This window comes from Lepidothrix coronata, unplaced genomic scaffold (genome assembly GCF_001604755.1).
Source record: "Lepidothrix coronata isolate B3197 unplaced genomic scaffold, Lepidothrix_coronata-1.0 Scaffold36, whole genome shotgun sequence".
NCBI lineage: Eukaryota > Metazoa > Chordata > Aves > Passeriformes > Pipridae > Lepidothrix > Lepidothrix coronata.
The window spans coordinates 889262-910525 of record NW_016690216.1 but is presented as its reverse complement, the minus strand read 5'-3'; the positions used below and the strand labels follow the sequence as shown (position 1 = coordinate 910525).

Here is a 21264-nt window from a genome sequence, read left to right as displayed (position 1 = left end):
TTTAGGGAGATCCCGCCACAGGAGCTGCCTCTTCCGCGCGGCACCCGGGGCGGGGAGTGGAGCTGATCGGCACCGGAGCGACCGCGTCTGCCCGCCCGGGACTCAGCGTGGGTGGAAGGGCGGATGGACGCGGCGGGACCTGGCCCGCGTTTGCGGTGGCCGTGCTCCCCGGGAGCGCCCTTCCACGGGGATCCCGTGATGGCGAGGGGCGCTCGGGGGCGGGGGTTGCCCGTGTGCGGCAGCTCTGTGGCTTGTGAGCTGTTCCTCTGTGCCTCGGCCTCCGGCGTGGGAGCGGCAGCCTGGGAAGCCGAGTCTGGTGAATACAGATTGAAAGAGGGTACAAATGGGTACAAATTAAAAGAGGGGAAATTTAGGTTAGATACTGGAGGGAAATTCTTTACTGTAGGGTGGTGAGGCACTGGAACAGGGTAGTTGTGGATGCTCCAACCCTGCCGGTGTTCAAAGCCAGGTTGAATAAGACCTTGAGCAGACTGATCTAGTGGGAGGTGTCCTGCCTGTGGGAGGTGTCCCTGCCCTTGGCAGGGCGGTTGGGACTGGATGGTCTTTAAGGTCTATCCCAGTCCCTTAACATCCTGTGATGCTGTGATCCCGCTCCGCCGGGGCGGCCGTGCCGACCCCCCCGGCAGCCGCACGGTGCTGTTTCGCTGCCCATGGGGTGTGGGAGCCACTCGAGCTCTGCTGTGCTCCTTCGAGCAGTTCCTCGGCTTGGCAGTCCAGGCACATGCTCGTCTGAACAGCAGAAGAGCAGCTCGTCTTTTCAGAGGAATCAGACACTCCAGTCTTTCAAAGGAAATAGAAATGCCCCCAACTGTTTAATGTGAGAAATCCCGTCCTGCCAGGCCAGAGCAATGGCTGTAATCTCAAGAGTTGCAGGGATGGTTTGCTGGCGCTTTTCTAAACAGTCAAAGCCATCACTTGAAAGAGGAGTGACTGTCATGCTGTTGTGAGCATGTCCGTGCCTGGGTGCTGGAGTGGCTCTGCTCGTGCTCACATTCCACCCACGCAGGCTTCCCAGGAGTGTGGCAGGCATGTGAGACTGAGATGCACCTAATTAGTGTGTGCCACTCCCCTGGCAAAGCCGTGGTGGTTACTTCAAGCTACCTCTTGGCTCATCTAGTCTTAAAAGGAATGACAGATTTGACAACTGAAGACACTTGGTTTTGCTGACAGATCGTTCTCATCAGCAAATGCATGTCCTAATTCTAAAGATAAATTACCTTCTTTTTCCTTTAGGGAATTTGGCAAGTGTTGTATGGTGACCCTGACCATGCCCTTTTTGGGTTGTAGGCACAGATCCAGAATGGTGGGTTCTTGGCAGGGACAGGACCTCAGGGGTCTCAGCAGCCTCTGGGGTAGTGCTCTTCTACCAGGACTGCAGTGCGAGCACTGACCTCAACTCAACTGGTGGTAAAACATCAGTGAGTTCCCCTGAGTGTGGCACGTAAACTGAGGTTAAAGGCTGTAACCTGCCAAGGTGCTCCTCTCCCCAGCCGTGGGTCTTCATTAGGAGCAGTGTAGTTGTCCTGCAATCAGTCATTCCTCATGCTGCAGCTTGCTTTAGGAAAATGGTTGTGCCTCTGCTTAACCTTGATCTCATCTGATGCTCTCTGTAGTTTTCTCCCCAGGTAATTATAAAGGGAGCATGTGGTTGGTATTTCTTTGTCTGGCTTACTGTCCCCAAGGAAGTGTTAATGCTTTGTGCTACTGGCTCAGCAGTGGAGTTCTCTGAATCAAACATCTGCTTCTTTTCATTGTTTTAGGCATCAAGTGAAGTTCAACATGAGTTTGTTACTGGCTTTGGGAATCTTCAGTCTGGACTCTGCCATGCTGTTGCCTTGCAAGCAGAAAGACGTCACGTGAATTCTAGAGCTACAGAAGTAAATATTTCGTACTGTACTTAAAGGTACTGAGAGAAGCTTCTAGATCTAGAGTTCTGAAGCTGTTCAATAGCTTGCAAATTCTCTTACAGATGGAACAGAACTACAAATGATTGCATGTAGTAAGGTTGAGGTTGAAAGTCTAACAAAAGGTATTATGAAGCTATAAAATCTCTAAGACTTGCTCCCCAGAACAAAGCAGGTGCAATCCAATAATCCTGAAGGAATCAGAAAGGACAGTTTTGTAATAATATCAGAGAAACTTGTTTTTAACTGGGGAGAGAAACATGAGTTCTGATTTGAGGCAGTAACAGACGCTAGTTGGAAGTGAGAGACTGAAGTGAAGAACAGTGTGTTCAGATCACCATCCCTGGCACTTACCCATGTCAGACTTGGAATATATTTCAAAGGGAAAAGCGACTACGGTACTGAACTTTACCTCTAGAAAGATACTTGGCATCTGGGGCTTGAATGTAACAACAGGGAGAGTCCTGGATTTTTGTGCCCAAAGAGAGCTTTTTTTGTCTTGTTCCTGGCTATACTGAATTCGTTCTGTGTTTAGCAGTTAAAACAGAGGGTCTGCTTCTGCTAATGGAAGCACACCCCTTGAGACAAACATAACCAATTCCCTTGTATTTGATACCTGGAAAAAGTGACACCAGTCTTACCAGGGGCAGGGACTTGCTGGCATGATGATGATGACCCTTTGCCGTTTACCCAGCTGAATGTTGTGATGAGCAGTGGTGTATCTGATGTGCCAGCCAGTTGTAGGATTTTTACAGTTTGATTTGCTCCTGCCATTTCTGATGTTACGTATTCTTTTAAAGGTGACATCAGATGACCATCTTCACTGTCTCTCAACCTTGTGTATGCACTCAGAGCCAACAGTAGAGTCCACTGCTAGTCTTCCCATTTTTGCTTGAGAGATCATGGGAGATACTGTGGAGAGGTAAGGATAAAATGTCGTGCTCTTTTTGCAGGATGTTTTTTTCTGAAGAATACACATTCCTTAATATGGCTTCTCAAAACTAGTGATTTATAAAGGAATTCTATTTCAGTCTATTATTTTGCTGGCATAATGATGAGAACCTTTGCCGTTTACCCATCTGAAGGGTTTTTGATGTGTATCTTTGAATCTGAAATGCCAGTGAAAGTAATAACTTTGTATAAAGATGGATTAAGGGTACAGAAAACTAACTTTTTAAAATTATTATTGCTCCTAGCTTGAAAAGAGCAGCCTGGAATGTGGAGTTCTGTTGCACTTGGAAATGCTTCCATGGCCCTTCCTGCTTCTCAGAAATACCGCTTGATTCAATAATATTGCAGAGAGGTACCTGTTTGCTGAATATGTCTGAATAATCCTGGAATGAAGTTCAGGTGAGAGTGTCACTCTGGAAAGGGAACTGACCTTAGAACTTGGTATGAATATTTGAGTGTATCAAATAAATGGATTAAAAGTGAATACAGCAAGGGTTAAAACATGTAGGAAAACTCATTATCTTGGCTAGTTTACAATGTTAGTAGTGGGTATGAATAAAATCTTGGATTTCTGTTTTCAGTGACTGTTTTTTGTTGAGGGTATGGGAACAGTAGCACTGTGATACCACTGGATGACATTCTGTATAGGATTCACACAAGCCTTAAATAATCAGCTTGTCCAGATTGACAGGAGGTCTGTACAATTTTACTGCTGCTTTTTTATTTAACATATAAATAAACAAGTAAAACTTGCTGAGGATTGTCTAGTGCTATATCCTTTCTAGGAAGATGAAATACAGAAAAGCCCATAGTTGGGGAAGCATACTGTACCTCAGACACCTCATCTTTTACCACACCATTCTTCACACTTGTTTTTGCAGTGAAGTAGAGGTGAACTCATTGAGCTACCTGCCTACCAGGTTGTCTAATATTACCTTTCACTCTCCTGTGGCATTCTGCTATCCCCTGCAGCCTGCATAAAATGATGTGGAAACATGTGGGGGGGTGTTTTTTTTTGTTTTTTTATTGCAGGACCACAGTGGCATCCTTGTCTAATACTATGTTGCTGTAATGAAAAAAAAGACACAAAACATGAAGCACTATGGTGATGCTTTTATACATTTCAAAATTTATACAGCGTGAGTAATGAAAGATGGCTTAAACTAGGAAAAGTTTTAATGTACTTAAAACTACTTAACCCTCTGGGTGATACACTTGAAAAGAAGCAACAAGAAAAAACTGCAGTGAATTCACGTAGTTGAAAGGCGCAACATTAGATTCTGAAGTTGGGGGTTAAATTTTAGTTGTCTTACTAAAAACCCTGCTTAGACCTCATTTAACAGTGAATGAACATTTGTAGCCAGGAAGAGAGGTTCTGATTGTGTCTGTATTCTGGGGACATGGCCTCCCAGGATGAAGGCATCCCTCCTGCCTTCAAAGAACACTGTCAAAAACCTAGCAATTCAAATCCTGTTGGATATGCTTTATTCCTTATAAAACAGCACTGAACTGTCTTAGACAGCTGGTAAGTTTTTTATATTTTTGTATTTCTATCTCAATAAAATAGTCTCTCAAAAAGCCAAAGCTTCAGGCTTTACTCCACGGAGAGGAGTTTTTACTCTTCATTAGCGTTGATGTGAATTCCTGGACCATATGCCGCAATAAACTTCAGGAGTTCGTGGTGACACTGCATGAGGTAAATATCTCTCTGTTGCAGGGAGTTTTCGTCACTGAGGTCAAATGGAAATACAGAATTTGGTGCTACACATAATGCAGATGTGCCTAAGCAAAGAAGAAATCAAGACTTAGGCTGAAAGACTTCATAAATTTTAGCCAGTACTTTGAGATGAAAAAAGTGTGACACAGATTATATAGTAATGCAATCTTCTGTGTTACCATTTTTAACTGTTACATCATAATTCTAACCTTGTTTCTAAAGCTGTGTGTGAACAACTGTGACTGTGATGCTTGATAAACAAACTAAAAAATCCCAACCCTTGTTTTCAGCTTCTCCAAGAAGGGAAATCTATCCTTTAACCTGACCAGTGTTAGAGGAGCAACACCTCAAATAAACCAGCATGAAGGACAGACTTGGTGCTGGCCTGTGGCCTAATTATGTAGAGCGCTGAGGCTCAGCAGGGAAGCCAATTGACAGACTTTTCCAATACCAACTTCAACAGTGGAAACTCTGGATTTTGATTTGAAATGACCTATTACTGCAATCGATACAAACGTTTTTCAAACTAACAAACATGAATAACCTAAAGACTGAGTTGCATTATTTACCGTGTTTTAGGGTAAGAGATGACTCAAGTAACAAGATGGCAATCAAAGCATCTTCCTGAAGTACTGTGTGTCTTAAACTTAGCTTGGTATGAGCCTTAGACAGTGAAATCCTAAGAGATCAATATAAGCATGTCAGAAATAAAAAATACTGCAGAAGCGAATGCAATGTGTATTGCCCTGTTTCAAGCACTTGTGTAAATCAAAAGTTAACACTGAAGTGTTTTCATACTTCAGCTGTGCAGTTATACTTACCACTGACAAAATACATATTATGCTATGAAAGCAGTAGAAGTTGGCATATTATCTATTGTTAATACTTGTTTTGCTCCCATAATAAAACTGTGGATATTTGAATCCCATTTTTGTTTTTCTAGATAGCTTCAATAATAATACTTGTTTTGCAAATCACTATTGTATTTTTTGCTTGGAAAAGTTCTTTGAACTTGGATTTCTTTCGGCATTCATAAGCGATAAATAAGATCCTTTATGCTTGACCCTTTCAAAACATAAGAGCCTTATCTAGATTTTTATTAAGCAAGCTCTTGACCAGATTAGTGCAATTTCTCTTTGAAACACAGGTCTGTTTCCCTTACTGTGAAAAGTAGGACTCACAGAATTTTTAGTGCAGATGCTGATAATGTTGATCCATGAACGGAATCTCTTCTCACCCTGCGACTTGCAAGATAGTAGCCTTGAATGAGGTTCTCTGCTTCTGAACTCAGTTCAACATGAAGATTCTTAGCAAACAAAATAAACTAGAGAGAGAGGGTATACAGTGAAAATATTTAACTGTAAAAAAAAAAAAAGAATTGAATTTTTTTCACACCTTTTAACATACCAGTGGCATAGTAATATAGGCTGTACAGTATTATAAAAACTATTGGTAGAAAACAGAGACAGTTGTCACCATTTGACTGCTGAAAAGGGAAAATATTTTAACATAATAAGGATAGATCTAGGATAGTAAACATAGGATGGGTTTGGATTGGAAGGGGCCTTAAAGATCATCTAGTTTCAACTCCTCTGCCGTGGGCAGCGACACTTTTAACTAGATGGGGTTGCTCAGAGCTCCATCCAACCTGGCCTTGAGCACTTTGAGGGAATCATCTCTTAATTATACTGGAGATACTGATAGTTTATGTAGAATGGAATATTAACTTGTACTACTGGTTATAAACTTTTCTAGTCAAAAGCAGCCATAGAAGATCTGTTCTCATATGAATGTTAACCTAGTATGGTTTCCAGAAATATGATCAAACTGAATTTATTATGCTGACCCTTTTAAAGAACTAGAGTTGCTTCTTTTGATGATCCTATTAGTGCTAGTGAGAATATGGGAGGGGGGAAAGGACAGAAAGTGAGTATCAAAAATAAGTAATCAGACTGTGCAGAGAGAACCCTCTGATGCCAAAACCAGTATGATATTCCCAAATATAATGCATGTCTATTGTGTACAATCTGTTACCTCCTCATAATCCTGTGTTCTGAACTGCTGTGAGACTTTGTACAGCATGGCTTCAGGATTAATGGCTTTTTTCAAGATATGGTGTACAAGAGGAGAAGATAGTCGATACGAAGGAAACTCATTGTATATCAAGAGCCCAAAAACATCTACAAGGTTAGCTGGAATCAAACTCATGTCCTAAAGAGAAGACCCAGAGAACAAAAACAATTATTTTATTTTGGGCTTTTGACTTGTAGAAACATCACAGTGTTTTCCATCTGAAATATTCAATATTCATTATACTGCAAGATTATCCAATGAATTTACCTATAATAGTAAAATTTTGTTTCACTGATCCCTATGTTTGGGAAAGCTACCTCATTTTAGAAGATACTTGATTTAAAATCACTAAAGTTGTGACTTTTCTGGAAATACTAACAAGTTTAATTGTTTTCATTATTTTATCAGTTGAAATAACAATAAACACAAATAACAGCTATAATACAGTTCCTGTCATACTAAGGCATGTCCTTTACCATTTGTCCAATTAAAAAGTTCTCCTTCTGGATATGTTTCTTCGAGGAAGAATCCACATCCACAAAAGACCAAAAATTGGTCTGAACTGAAATAGTAACTTGTTGGTCAGCTTCTTCTCCGTACTTCTTCCCAGGAATAAATACCGTTGTTGTTCTGCTCTCTAGTACTAGGATAAGATAAAACTAATCAGTTACATGATTGATTTAGCTTGACTATAAATTGTAGTACCACACACATTATCTGAAACCAGTCACGATTATGATTTCACAGAATCACAGAATATGCTGAGTTGGAACAGACTGACAAGGATCATCAAGTCCAACTCCTGGCTCTGCACAGGACCATCCTCAAGAGTCACACCACATGCCTGAGAATATCATCCAAATGCTTTGTGAATTCTGTCAGGCTTGGAGCTGTGACCACTTCCCTGGGGAGCCTGTTCCAGTGCCCAACCACCTCTGGGTGAAAAGCCTCTTTCTAATATCCAACCTAAACCTCCCCTGACACAGCTCAGGCCATTCCCTTGGGTTCTGTCACTGGTTACCAAAGAGAAGAGATCAGTGCCTGCCCCACCTCTTCCCCTCCCAAGGAAGTTGTAGACTGCCGAGGTCTCCCCTCAGTCTTTTCCAGGCTGAACAGACCAGTCAGCTCAGCTGCTCCTCATATGGCTTCCCCTTAAGGCCCTTCACCATCTTTGTTGCCCTCATTTCTCTGAATTGCCATGACTAATGGATCTTGGTAGTGCAGCAAATACAAGTTTACAGGACCTTGGCATTTTTGTCCTTATTTCTTACACAGACTCATTAAAAACAGCTTATGGATTTTTGAAGCATTTGAGGCCTGTAAGCTGGGGATCAAACCCAGCTGTGAATTTCTGTGTTTGTTTAGTTCTCTCCCCTCGTCTGTTTGGAGGTGGGAGATTACCAGACTGTAGAAGTTCAAGTTTATCCTTTTTATATGAAGATAAGTCTCCTATGTAACAGACACCACCCTTGGCCAGCACAGCGCTGCAGGCTTGAATACTGGCACTTCCAGTTCCATGTTTATCTTTGGACACAGAAGGAAAAATTTCACTGGAAGGTGGGTGTCGTATGCCACGAGGCAGAAGGCACAAACTGTAATTCAGAAGCCTGCAGGATTAAATAATGCTGTCAGTCATAAGTTCTTAAATTATTGTTCACTTTAAAAAAAACCTTAATACCATACTTAATATATATAAATACCATTATAAAGTATTAAGACTCACTTAGATACAACGACAAGAAAAAAAACCTTTAATATGGAACCAGTGTCAAAACTAAATGTTTAACTTCAAATGCAAAGGTAGAGCTCCAAGCTTTCTCTCCAACAGCTGCCAACAGGATGGTATTTCTTATGGATTAAACATGAGGCAAACCGTGGTTTGCAATATAAGTGATTTCTAGGAAGTCAAAGAAGTCTCATAATAACCCCATATTGTTAACTCCTCTTTCTATTCTAGAGATACTTTTCCAGTGATTTAAAAGGTAAGAGGATTAGTAATCCTGGCCATCTGGGAAAAATGAAAAGGCTGGAACTTCTAAGATCTGCCTTCTTGGCTTACACCCCCACCTCCCCAATTCTTTTGGAGAAAGAAGGTATAGAATATCTTTTTCATCCCCTGTACTATGTTCCTTGGCACAGAGATGTTGCAAATTGTCTGTCTGGTTCCACAATCAAAGGTTTCTAATGATTTTAAGATGTCAGAGCATGGTTTATCCTACTGTTAATACCAGGGAGAAAATGATTGAGCAAAACTGGTAAGTATTAGTAAATAGAGTATCACACCAATAGATATATGATGTAGGAAATGGCTACTTTGACAGGCTGCTGATAGTAAAATACTGTGCACATGCAAGACAATACAGATTACAATATTGATCAAGATTTACAGTGTGCAACTCTTTTAATATTAACCAGATGTTTTGATTCTTAAAACACTCTGAGCTCCTGCTTCTCCTATGAAATCTTACTCTAAACCTGGGGGAAAAAAAACTTGCAGCCCACATTTTTTAAATTTGAACTAATTTTTCTACAGTTAAATTTTGAAATGGTCTAAGTATTTTTTTCCCACAACATAAGATATTAATGAATTTTCTAAAGAATTTCCAAATTAAAATAAGGTTCGTGCCACTTTCAAAAATCTTTTTCAAAAATGAAAGTGAAGCCCTATTTTGATCTTGGGAAGAAGAAAGCAGTTTTGTTTAAGATAATGTAATTTTAAAGATGAACATATTATACTTTTCAGCAGCTTATATAAAATTGTGTTTACAGTTTATAGTTGTACTAAGAGGTAAATACATAAAATGGGAAAATATAGAAAAATGTTTAGTTAAAGGCAACAATAACTGGATTTATGGTCGACATGTAAAGATGTGCGTGACTTGTGATACCTTATCAGTACAGTTATTATGAAAAAGAGAGATAAAAATGGGAGTAATGATTTACACACTGCTTATTAACTGAAAATGCTGATGGCTGGGAACCAGTGATGGAAAGGCTTCAAGTGACACAAGATTTTAAAAGTTTAGTCCTTTGTTTTTATCATTACCATCTCCTGGGACAGTCTTCAGTTTTGATTTTAGAATAATGTTTTGTTTGAGCTCTGCTGAACAGTGCTAGTGCTGAATTCTTATTGCTATCATTATGAGAGTGGTAAGAGGGTTTATTATCAGTAAAGTTGTGATCTACATTTATCATTTGAAAGAAATAAAAATGTCTCAGGGAAAAAAAATTATTGTTTTTACTAAGTTTGAGCCTTGCATTTTTTTTTATATATATAGTCTCTAGCTTTTCATGTAAGACCGATCCTATTGTCTTTAAAAATACTAATTTTAAATTCTAATTTATGTGAAAAATAAGGAATCTCTTTACCTATCAATTACTAGTGTGTCACTTGTCACAATCAACAGATCCAGATAATCTGCATTTTCTTTTTCACATGTCTGTACTAGACTCAGCAATATTGCAAGTTTAAGAGTATTGTAAGTGCCTGGTGGAACAACTTGAGAAGCAAAGATGTTGGCCAAGACAGCAGTAAACCTCCAGCATGAACTTGAAGTCAATGAGAGCAGATACTTAAAATTGTCACTGAGAAAAGAAGGACCTAATGGAAACAAAGTAGAGGTTAACAAACACTTAAGAGAGACCTATGCAGATATATTAGAACAAATCACTAATTAATTCTAGTCTTGATACAAAACTTAATTAATATGTTTCTGTATTAAGCACAAATTCAGAATGTAAACATCTGACATCTGTACTACTAAAAAATAGTAAAGGTAAAAAGTAAAAAGGTTGAAGGGAATAACAAACTCAAATATCAGGTTCATTTAACATGATTTCAGAGTGCCTTCCAATGGATAGGAGAAGTTGGAAAGAGAAGTTGAAAAACTGCAGTAAATAATTAGGTAGTTTCCCAATGCATGGAAAGCGGGCAAAAGCAGATATTATCAAATAACAGCAAGTACACATTTCAGACTGCAAGAGGAAAGTCCCTGAGTGGTTTTGTAATCTGGACCTCTAGGGAATAGAAAACTATACCAGTTCTCAAGATTTTGTTTTCCAGAAGGTTTTGCAACTTTTTTCAGTCAATTTTTAAAGGAACTTTCTTACCATTTGGTTTACAGAGCTGTATGCTATTTACTTCTATACATGCAGTAGCTTGTAAGCCATTTTGTACACAAGCTGGAATTCCTATAATCCTGTAGTGGTTTCCTATTGTCATTTTATTGGCCAGTTCATCTAGAAATAAATAAAAAAGAAAAGGGGGGGGAGGCAGACCTGCAGATATGTTAGGGCATAAAAATAATTTTAAAGACATGGTCAGAAAACTTCTTCACAGTCTGAATGTTTGATTTTATGATTTAACATCAGCAGAAAACAACAGCTGGATGCCAGGTTGACCATAACGGACTAGAATAAAATGAAGCATACGATTCTAATTAATTAGTGCAAAAGGTAAGGAAGGCACACTGGGTGAGGAAAAATAGTTTCCTGATAAAGAAATGGATGCATTTAGTTCTGCATCGAAAAGGAAATGGACAGTTGTTTGCAAGTATGTGTTTCTACTTGTACATTTCTGGCAACACCATTTCAGTAACTGTTCCATAAAATGTCACAGAAAAAAAACCAACACAATAAAGAGTAGATACAGATTACACGGATTTCAAAAAGACTCACAAATAGCTTTGTGAACCTTAGTATTTCTGTGCATGTTTTAAAAAAATCCATTTATTTTTTTGGAAATGAGAACTAGGTCCAACCAAATATGAATCAGCCTGTGAGACACTGTCTAGCCTCACTGATCACTGAAGCCACTGGAAATTTAATGCATGCAACTCATGGTATCTTACCCATAGATTGTTTTTTAGTAGTAGGTAGGTAGTGGTAATAGAAGCCAAGAATCGTGATGGAATGTGGAAAACAGCTAGACTGAGGAAGGATGTTAAAAAGGCATGAAGTTAGTACAGAATAGCATTACCAAAGGAAGTAGAAAGGAGGAACAAACAAATGACAGAATGCAGCACTGCTGAGCTGGCCAGGAGATTTTCTTTAAATGGAGGTACAAAAGTGAACATGAGAGTTTTGCTTTGTGCACTCTGCAATCACCTGTGCATACTGTTTTGTCACCTACCTAATTTCAATAAAATTAAGGGGGGGGGAATACATAAAGATCTGCAATGTAAATTTTGAGTTCCACCATTCTATCCAGAGAAATGGAGTTACAGATAAAATGCAAGGGATTATTACAGTTCGATTCTAAAACATTTTTGACAAATCTCTAAAATTCAGCTTACCTCTCAAGAAAACTGTAAATGCCTGAATCCTAAAATGTGATTTATCGTTGGAATATCCTTTCAAAGCATTCAGAATTTTAGCATCGATCATTTCAACTATTTGTTTATCTTTCAAAACAAAAGCAGAGAAAAAAGTTAGTTCTCTTGAAAACATTTTTTTTTTAATGACCGGTTTATTCCGGGGCTTTTTCCACTTAACTGTTTTGTTTACTTATTGTGTAACAGAAATAGGAAAGTACCAGATCTGAAAATAAGATTACATAGATCCTACCACCAAGTACTCTAAATTTCATGTCTTCCTGCAGTGGTGAAGAACACAAGCTACACACAAAATCAGTCCTAACTGTGGCAGACTCCGTAGCTCCAGGACAATGCACTCTGATGTACCTAAACCCTAAAAAAGAAGTAACCAATTTACCAAACATTTCGAGGGCATAGCTTTAGTTTTAAAATTCTCATCAAGAACAGAAGCGACTAAAATACTGGACAGTGAAATTCCAAATTTATCATGTGTTTCTTTAGATGAGCCTCCCTTCATATACGCTGCTTCCACTAAAATGATGCATATAATTTGTTGTGGCGCGACCACGAGATGGCAGAATTTCCTACTGCACGTTCCCAAGCGGAACGGGTTGGCCAGGCTTTCTGAGGAGCGAGCCACTGGCGGCTTCTGCCTGGCGTGGGAATGACATGGGATATGGAGGTACGTGCCCTCATAAAGATATCTGTATGATTTATTCTGCAGTCTCCAAACTTTGAGATTTATAATCTCTTTTATAACTGTATGGTCTCTGTTACAGGAAGAATCAAACAAAACAGCCTTAAAAATACTTAAGGCCTCACCCCACAATGGTACAAGCAGTTCAGCAATATTACTCCAAGAAGTAGTTCCACAGAAGTCAGCTACTCATTAAAGCAAACTTGTTCTGTGCTTGAAGCCTTTTGCCAGCCACTTAAGCATATTCTTCTGTGGTATTTTTATGTAATTAGAAACACAGTTTCCAAGGGAAAAGGTATTTTACTAGTTTAGCTCTTTTACTTTCAAATATTTTGGCAACATATCTTTTCCCATATAAACTATCTTCTGCATTAGGAAAAGGGATTGCTGGCATAGCTATGCTCCAGAAACATTTAATAATACTGGGCAAGGTCCACTGCTTTCGATTAATAAAAATCCTACTGTGCTTATTACAAAAATATATGCATAATAAAACTATATAGGAGAATACCTTTTTTATGTTAGGCTTTTAATCTCTCGTTTCCAAATTTATTAAAAAGCTTTTGAAATAGTACTGATTTTTATTTATTATTTTTTACTACCTTCAGAGAATGGACAGGTTTCCTCAGCACAAAGAAATCTTGCTCCTTGTGTGTATTTTGTTACAGTTCCCATTGCGATCACTATCCCTTCAGACATATAAAATCTTTGAGATGTGTAATTAAAGGGATATGCAGAAAGACTCAGAACATAACTTGGTAAAGGTGGCAAATGTGTTGGTTTCAGCAGTATACTGATCTAGCAAGAGACACAATTGCATTAATATAATAAAAATATATTTTTATTTAAAACTGCTTTACTTTCCACGGAAAAACACACAACATGATATCTAAATATTAAAAATATTTTCAGAAACACATGAAGAGTAATTAGGTTTTGTATTAATTGTCTCAAAATTCTTGCAATATGGCTGGGTGGAACTTCCAACTATTTTTAATTAGAAATAATACTACAGCCAAAGGGAAAATGAAAACTTAATACAAAAACATTTGTTAATACTTCACTATACTTAGAAGATGTAAGATTTAAATGGAGAAAACCAATGCAGACTCACCTGGGCCTCTGTCTCCAATTGTTCAATTAATGATAATGTCTTAATAGCTATGAAGCATACCTATGGGAGAAAAATAACTTCATTTTAGAATGGAAGTCTTGTTAAAATATCGAAGCCATACTTTTGTCTACTCATCTATAAATATACACTTACTGACTGAAAAATCTGTGCAGCTTGTAGGGGGTTATGAAGAATATAGTTTCCAAGAGTTGCATCCAATTCAGCAATGTCAGAAGGATTTATTGAAATAATGAAACGATAAACAGCATAACTTTGTTTTGAATCTGCAGGAGCAAAAAGCATCTTAAAATAACAGAGATTTGTGTAACATTATGTATCAATTTAACAGACTATGTATTAAGTGAGTTATACCATTATATCTTTTGCAATCATGCACAAATTTCTGAAGGCCGCCACTTCTGTCAAGGTAAACAAGGGCAACTTCCCTCATATTCTGTATTTCAGGATGCATCTTCCAAGATTTTTGCACTCTTTCTCAAACTGCGCGTATAAACTGTGAAAAAATTATATTAGAACTTCTACTACTACTACTACTAGTATATATTAGCAAATCTATACAAAATTAAAATAGTCTTTTTTTTCAAACTATGCAATTCTTTAAGGATTTTGAAATGACATGAATGGAAGTTGTTTCCAGTGGCTGAAGCATACTCCATTCCTAGAGTGAATTTCTGAAGAATGGTCTAACGTGTTTCCCCACCCCTCTCCCCCTGTGAATTATTTCACTCTCCTAATTCCCTAACCCATGAAATTAAAGCTTGCATTTAACTTAACCTCCCCTGTTTATTTTATAGGTATAATCAGTCTATCAAAAGTAAGACTTAAAATTTTATCTCCCTTATTTGATAAGTCTGTCATAGCTGTTAAAAGTGTGAAATTGGGAAACATCTTTTCTCTTCTTTAAAATCTTTCCTACTCTGTTGTTACCTCCTGTAGCGCCCAGATGCTGATCTCGCAAATGCTTATTTCCACCCATGTACACAGAAGATCAATTTTGATTCCCATAGACAAAACTTTTACAATTATGATTTTGTTTTGGAGGCTGACCATGATCTTCAGTGCTGTTTTCATTGTGTATTACCCACATATCTACCTTTTTTTTTTTTTAGTGTAGAGTCTCATACCACGAAGCACTATTTTGCAGAATTTAGAAGAATTACTAAGGCCAAAATATGGCATTTTGTATATATGCATCTGTTTTCCTGTCTTACAGATTTTCTTCTGCAAAGCGTCCTTTGTCCTCTCTGCAGATGACCAATGTGAAATGCCATTCAAATCTTCAAAAGTAAGATTTAGCTACCTGGTAAAGGATAGGACACAGAATTACTGAGCTGATGAGGAATCAAAGCTCACAGCATATGGAAGATCCCCTGTAGGGGTTCACAGAAGTGGCTTCAGGAGGACAAACAGATCATCAACATCTAATAGAGGAGTAACTGGTTTCCAGCACAATGTCAGTGTGGCAGCAATGTAAAACCCTGTGGCCTGAGAATTGTATGCTGTGGGCTGGGATGTGTTTAGTGCCTGAAGTAACAAATTATAAGCACAGATTGAAATAGAATTTCTAATAGGGATTTTATTTTTTTCCCAGTTTCTTTGGGGTTACTACTGCACAAATCTTCAGCAAGAAGAGATTAAAGAAACACACACTGTAGCACTGTGGACCCCCTGTTTCCTGGCCCAGAAAAACAGGACACCAAACAACTAGGAAGGATTAAGCTATGGCCCAGCTCAGTGTGCACTGAAGAGTCATCACCTAAGCTTCAAAAAATAAAGTCTGACTATTCCCACTACCAGGGTGACCGTGTTCACCAGCGTCCCCACAGCCAGCTAACCCTATTTGTGACTTGGCGTGGATACCCATCATCTCTCATCTGGCTTCAGGCTCCCGCCATCAGCACCCCTTCCTCACAAACACCTCCACCAAAGTATTCTCCAGGCTTCCTATGCCCCCTCCTAAGCACTGCTGGAGCGGCAGCAGTGGGCACTGGCCACGGGCACCGAGGGGACCGGGCCGCCCTCACCACCGCGGGGCTCCGAGCCCTGACACTGCTCCTTGCGAGGCGCCGCTGTGCCCGCGGGGAGGGGAACGGGGCCGTGTACGAGGCGGCAGCGAGGGCTCCACAGCCGCAGGACTGGGCTCCTGGCGCCGCTCCCTCAGCCCCTCATGCGGCGGGAACGAGCCCCGAGCCAGCGGCAGCGCGGGCGGGAACGGCGCCACAGCCCGCAGGGCTCAGCGCCGCGGGGCCACGTCCCGAAGGGGAGCGCCTGTGGACACTCCCAAGTCCTGAGGGAAGCGAAACCCAGGCGCATACGACGCCCACAGATGGCCCAGCCTCGCTGCCACCATCGGGACTGGTGACTCTGCCCCAGGGAGCACATGGCTACTGCCTCCACCCACGGGCCAGGCAGGGCACTGGACAAGGGTCATGCACTGAGAGCGTATCAAGTACTAAAAGACAACGTACTTATAAGGCCATTTTCTTCCATTAATACATATTGCATATTTAACTGCTTGCCTTTAGCACGCCAGCCATCCATGAACTTACCTCCTGAGAGAGCACTTCTGAACTCTATTTCTGTTGTATTTCATTTCCCACTTTTACAACCACTGTGCATTTTCTTCAGTCCATCTTCCTGTGGTCTCTCTTGCTCCTACCCCCTTCTAGACCAAAAGACGGGAGGGCACAGTGGCAGCACCATTCCTCGGCCTCCACAGCACCTCCACAGCAGAAAGGCCTGCTCCTCATGGGGTGCTTGGGTTCTCTCTGTGGAAAGGGAGGAACAATCCCCTTTCGCTACAGACCTGCATTAGTCACAAAAAGGCAAACTTTACCTTCCTTTATTACTTATATGCCCAAACAGGAAAGGAGTACCAAAGGTGGTTTCCTGGGCAGATTTGGTCTCCTCTCTAGGCTTTACCAAGTGCTTCAGATGTCACATTTCAGCTCAGCCCCGGGTGAAGTGGCTACGAACACTCCAAACCCATCTGTCTTACTTTGGAAACCACCCTCATGTGATTCAGAAACTAGAACAAGGCTTTATTGCCTGATGTTGTACACAGAGTCTGTTAATCTTCAGAAGTCCCGATTCAAAGAACTTAAGTATTGCAAGTGATGCATTTAACATGTTGACACTTCACCAAAAAGGCAAAATCTACTGAAGGAAAAGCTTAATAAGCAATATTAAAAAGCTTAATAAGCAATTATTAAGCTGCTCTCCCAGAAATAACTTCAACTACCACTGCCATAATATTTTCTTAAAGGGGAAAAAAAAAAAAAAGAAGGAAAGAACCCCCAAATTTGTGGCCAAAAAGAAAAAACCAAAAGCCCTCACCCAGTCAGGCAGCTAGGTATGGACATTTTGGAAATACAAGACGAAAATTAAAAAGAGTGCTATCTCCCACAGCAACAATTTCTGAATGAACCCCTCTCCTTCCCATCTCTCTAGAGTAGTGTACCTCCTTGCCATAAAGGAAAGGTAGTTACAGTAGCCACAATAATTTCAGGAGCGTACAGAGTAAAAATTCAGTATGAGAATAGATACCTCCTTTCGTATCATCAATTTCTGCTCTCCAGTCCATCAGAGACTGATATTAAAAATATATGTTAAAAAAACCCAAACCAAACCCCAAAAGAACCCCAAAACCAAACCAAATAACACCAAGGTTGTTGCTTCCAAATGATTGTAACTCCAAGAACACTATTCATGTAGTTGCTAGTTGTCCTGAGCAGGCACATAGCTATTTCCAATCCTTGCAGAAGAAAACTATGGAAAATGAGTGCCAAGCCACCACTCCTCTCCCACAAGTGTTACAGTTCCTTCCGACCTTCCATGCCGATGTCAATTTTTACTTCTTTAACCCAATCACTGCTTCCAAAACGTCACATAGCAACTGCTCAGCATCACTTAACCACTATGCAGGAGACTGTGCTATAGGAGATACGCTTTGAGATAAGCAAGGAATCCTGTTTTAGTTTCCACTTACCTAATTTTTCACTGTCGACACAACATTTATTTCAAAAGAATTACAATTCAATACACTCTTTTCCCCTAAGTTCTCAATTTTTATCTGATCTTGATGGAATACAAAGACTATTTATCTTAACTGCTTATTTTGTCAAAAACAAGATGATTTAGATACTGAAATTCATGTAACATTCATTCAATTTATGTATTATTATGATACATCAGTATCTTCTCTCAAATCAAGGCATTTAACTAAATGTATTTATGAACAAAAAACCACAGAACATTTTTGAAGTAACAGACAAAAATAAGTTGTTATTTACAAGTAATATATATAATAAACTACCATGATAGGCCTTTATACACTGTAACTGCAGTCAATTTTTGCATTGTTTAAAAAAATTTCCTTAAACAGAAATTGTTCAGTATTATCTGTTTGTCCATACATGTGTATGTTATGAGGAATACAACAGCTTTTCACATTTTTAAAATTATCAGTGTAATTTACATTTCCCCCCCCAATATCAAGTGAAGATTTAAAAATGGTGCAAACTGGAACAGAAAGACAAGTAGCTATGAATGCTGAAATACAATCAATTTGGAACACATTAGTGTTTTAAACTACAAATCCATGAGAAAAATCCCTAATATTTGGCATGATCCCCTCACCACCCACACCCAAAACATCAAAGCAAGATAGCCTTTTAAAGTAATGGTGATTATTGCATATTTTTATATCTTTGGAGAAGCAGAATTTTAACCAAAAATATTTTTAATGTAGTTGAAATATAGACATATTTAGCTCAGGAAGAAAAGTAGAACACATAATAAGTAATGTTATCAATCAATCCAGTTAATTTGTTCCATCCTTGCTTTGAGTTAATCCCCCATACCTCAGATAATCCAGTTGAGCCAACGGGTACTTCAGCAAGAGCAAGAATCCAGTTTTACATAACCAAGTTTTCATTCTGGAGAAGTCCTTTAAGAATCTTGGTCCTTAACTTATATTAACCCCTCATTTAAGTGCTGACAGGTAAATTAACACATTTCCAACTGTTAACAGGGAAAACATTTACCTTTTTTAAACCAGGATATACAAAAGACAATTTGCATAGTTACAATTCAAGCACAAAGTCACTGTAAATAAGTACAAAAGCATTTATAAATTTACTAAATTTGCTGCTGTTTGTGCCAGGCAAATTAGATAGGTATGAATGTAAACTTGAAGGGATTGAGGAGAACAGTCAGTGTTTTTGCTTAAAAAATATGTAGAGAATGCTTTTTAAAGGTTTTAAAAAATATTTTCTGCAGCAGGAACAAACAGTTCAAATCCCAAAGAAAGCCATCCAAAATGCCCAAATTCCTCCTATACAGCAGAGAAAGTTTGTTCATAGGTCTCAAACCTACATACAAAACGAGGCACTAGTTATGCTATTTTGGAATGTGTCCATAACCCTAACATTTCAGTTCACTCCAAGACTTCCGAGACATTCTTCGCTTTTAACTTCCTAGGAAAACATGTCTTCAGAAGGTGGTGCGTAAGAAAATCCAACAAATGCATCATCTGCCTCTAGGACACTGGCATTAATGATGTTGTAATCCGAAGAAACACAAACTGAGTATGGGACCATTTCTTCTGTGAATACTGCATCAAAATTCCCAATATCGTCTGGTCCAACCTAGAAAACAGAAAGATCTGTTAGTTGTCATATTAATATGGTGTTTTAAACTTGTCCTTGTCCTTTAGATTCCAAACTTAGTTCTCAAAGCTGTCTAGTCTATGTCATTTTTTCCTATTTAAGTATAGGAAATTTAAGGAAGCACACTGCAGCATCCCTGAACATAACTATTGAAGGGGTGCTTTTTTCTTTTAGGCTGGAGCTTGGGCCAAACCTGATTAACCTAGAAAATATAAAGAAATGTATCTTTCTTAAATGATTGTTAAGGAGATGCAAACACCAACACCCCCCCCAAAAAAAACCCCAAACCACAACATATCCAACAAACCAACCAACATAAAAACAACCCCAAAACCCATCAGAAAAAAAAAATCTCAAAACACACCAAATTCTTTTTCTCCCTTTTCCATCAATAATCTCTTAAAGTGCTAAGTTCTAGCAATGGTACTGTTAAGATAGATCAGCTTCCCAGTGAACACCTAAGAACTCAACATAGTAATATTTAGTCACAGAGAGAAGCAACAAGACAGCTAAGGCTTCTTTCACCAGACACAGGCTCAACAAAAAGTGATCCTCTGATGTGACTGCAGGAAGGATTTCCTCCCCACTGTTGGTCTCACCTCGCCCTGAGTTTTTGGACAAGCAGTCACAGGTTGACCCAGTTTAAACTGATGGAAGGACAGAGAAAATTTGCAACTAAGATGTAAAAGCTATTAAAAAAGCTGGAAACCAGTCTTTTGGGAAGTCTTTGATAAGTTATCTGTACTTTTTCTTCAATCTTCGGACCCCACAAAAATTGGCAGGACTTTGACAGGAGCTAGCAGAAGAAACAGGGATCCATCAAACTGAGTTTTAAGTAAAAAAAGACGGTATTGTGGTTCAAAAGTGTGACTGCTCAAAAAGGCAGCCAGCACTCAGCAGGGGAATCCCATTCTTCACTATTCTGAAACAAACACTCTTTGCAAATAGATGAGCCCTCAAAAGCAAAAATTTAGCACTAAACCAGCACCGGGCACCTACCACATTAGGATTAAATGGTGGCGGAATCTTCTTCTGAAGAAGATCAGTCCAGCTGAGAGATTCAAAAAACGGGTGCTTTTGAATTTCAAGCTGCAGTAAGGAATAAAGATTTTAGATATTTCGGAAATCCATCCTGTGCATCACAGTAACTTCTACTTCAGAATACATGCCCATAAGCAAGTGCTTTATCAGTTTGTTTACTCATAGTTTACTTTGCAATAAAAACTGTAGTTGGTGAAGAGGAATTAAAACTTTTTAGCCTGCCTCTATAAACTGGTTTCCTTTTAAGATCATACTTTCTGCTTTTAACCCATAAAAACAACAATATTGAAGTCTACCATAGAGCAAGGATGTTTTCTGTTGGTATCTGTTCATGCCTTAAAGCTTGGTTAGTTTTTGTAGAGCATACCACCGTCTGAGAAGCAGCTGCTTCAACAACTCTGCAATGTGCTTACTAGTTATGAAGCAGCAAACAGCTGTGCTAAATCATTTCATCTTGCTCCACTCTGTAAAAGGTACAATGATATAATCTAAATGCTTATAATCTAAAGTCAGCAGAATATCTAACATTAGGATTGCAAATAGAAGACTACAAAGATTTCACAGTTAATGGACGGAGTACATCCTTCTAGATCATTCTTCATCACACAGTTTTGAAGACACTTTTCTCTCATCAACTTCTTAAAAACAAAGAAATAAAAAGGGGGAAAACAGAGACACACATAGTAGTGCAATCTCTATCTCCAGCTATTAATCCAGGGCTGCGCACGTGAATTTGGTGAT

The 21264-nt window shown here is 39.2% G+C and overlaps 2 protein-coding genes and 1 long non-coding RNA gene across 25 annotated transcripts in view; 1 reads left to right on the top strand and 2 right to left on the bottom strand.

Moving 5' to 3' along the window:
• The first annotated feature begins 60 nt into the window (after window positions 1–60).
• LOC108496077 lies at window positions 61–15546 on the top strand. 7 transcript variants are annotated; one of them, XR_001874313.1, is made up of 6 exons: window positions 61–316; window positions 1782–1924; window positions 2726–2847; window positions 3122–3275; window positions 12483–12663; window positions 15405–15546. It is a non-coding gene; the product is annotated as an uncharacterized LOC108496077 (long non-coding RNA). The 7 variants fall into 7 exon arrangements; XR_001874314.1 differs by lacking the exon at window positions 15405–15546 and adding an exon at window positions 15027–15130; XR_001874315.1 differs by lacking the exon at window positions 12483–12663 and having other exon boundaries at window positions 69–316; window positions 15405–15538.
• On the bottom strand, window positions 3824–16842 carry MCMDC2 (minichromosome maintenance domain containing 2). 14 transcript variants are annotated; one of them, XM_017812456.1, is made up of 16 exons: window positions 15649–15748; window positions 14907–15113; window positions 14165–14306; window positions 13946–14076; window positions 13793–13852; window positions 13281–13476; window positions 12232–12354; window positions 11961–12068; window positions 10777–10944; window positions 10036–10267; window positions 8068–8273; window positions 7143–7309; window positions 6628–6804; window positions 5775–5917; window positions 5163–5272; window positions 3824–4658 (listed from the first exon to the last, which is right to left on the bottom strand). In XM_017812456.1, the coding sequence occupies exons 3-16, from the start codon at window positions 14262–14264 to the stop codon at window positions 4492–4494; spliced, it is 2088 nt and encodes a 695-aa protein (XP_017667945.1). In that variant the 5' UTR covers window positions 14265–14306; window positions 14907–15113; window positions 15649–15748; the 3' UTR covers window positions 3824–4491. The 14 variants fall into 14 exon arrangements, with proteins under 14 accessions (XP_017667945.1, XP_017667953.1, XP_017667949.1 ...); XM_017812460.1 differs by lacking the exon at window positions 15649–15748 and adding an exon at window positions 16363–16842 and having other exon boundaries at window positions 3825–4658; window positions 14165–14308; window positions 14910–15113; XM_017812459.1 differs by lacking the exon at window positions 15649–15748 and adding an exon at window positions 16363–16842 and having other exon boundaries at window positions 3825–4658; window positions 15025–15113.
• A 942-nt stretch (window positions 16843–17784) lies between these two features.
• Window positions 17785–21264, bottom strand: part of LOC108496076 (serine/threonine-protein kinase Sgk3) — a 56560-nt gene continuing 53080 nt past the window's right edge. For all 4 annotated transcript variants that reach the window (XM_017812471.1, XM_017812468.1, XM_017812470.1 and 1 more), the window contains exons 16-17: window positions 20482–20571; window positions 17785–19461 (exon numbers count right to left, since the gene is read on the bottom strand). In XM_017812471.1, coding sequence (XP_017667960.1) covers window positions 19291–19461; window positions 20482–20571 — 261 coding nt within the window. In that variant the 3' untranslated portion in view covers window positions 17785–19290. The remainder of the gene's footprint in view (window positions 19462–20481; window positions 20572–21264) is intronic.

What these genes read in the sequence shown, in the direction of transcription:
- MCMDC2 (XM_017812460.1), bottom strand. Translation starts at nt 14,264, where the DNA reads ATGCATCCTGAAATACAGAATATGAGGGAAGTTGCCCTTGTTTACCTT. An exon ending in ACAGCTCTGTAAACCAAATG is followed by an intron (nt 10,268 to 10,776) that starts GTAAGAAAGTTC and finishes TGTTTCCATTAG; the next exon opens with GTCCTTCTTTTCTCAGTGAC. An exon ending in ACTTTTTAATTGGACAAATG is followed by an intron (nt 6,805 to 7,142) that starts GTAAAGGACATG and finishes TCTTCTCTTTAG; the next exon opens with GACATGAGTTTGATTCCAGC.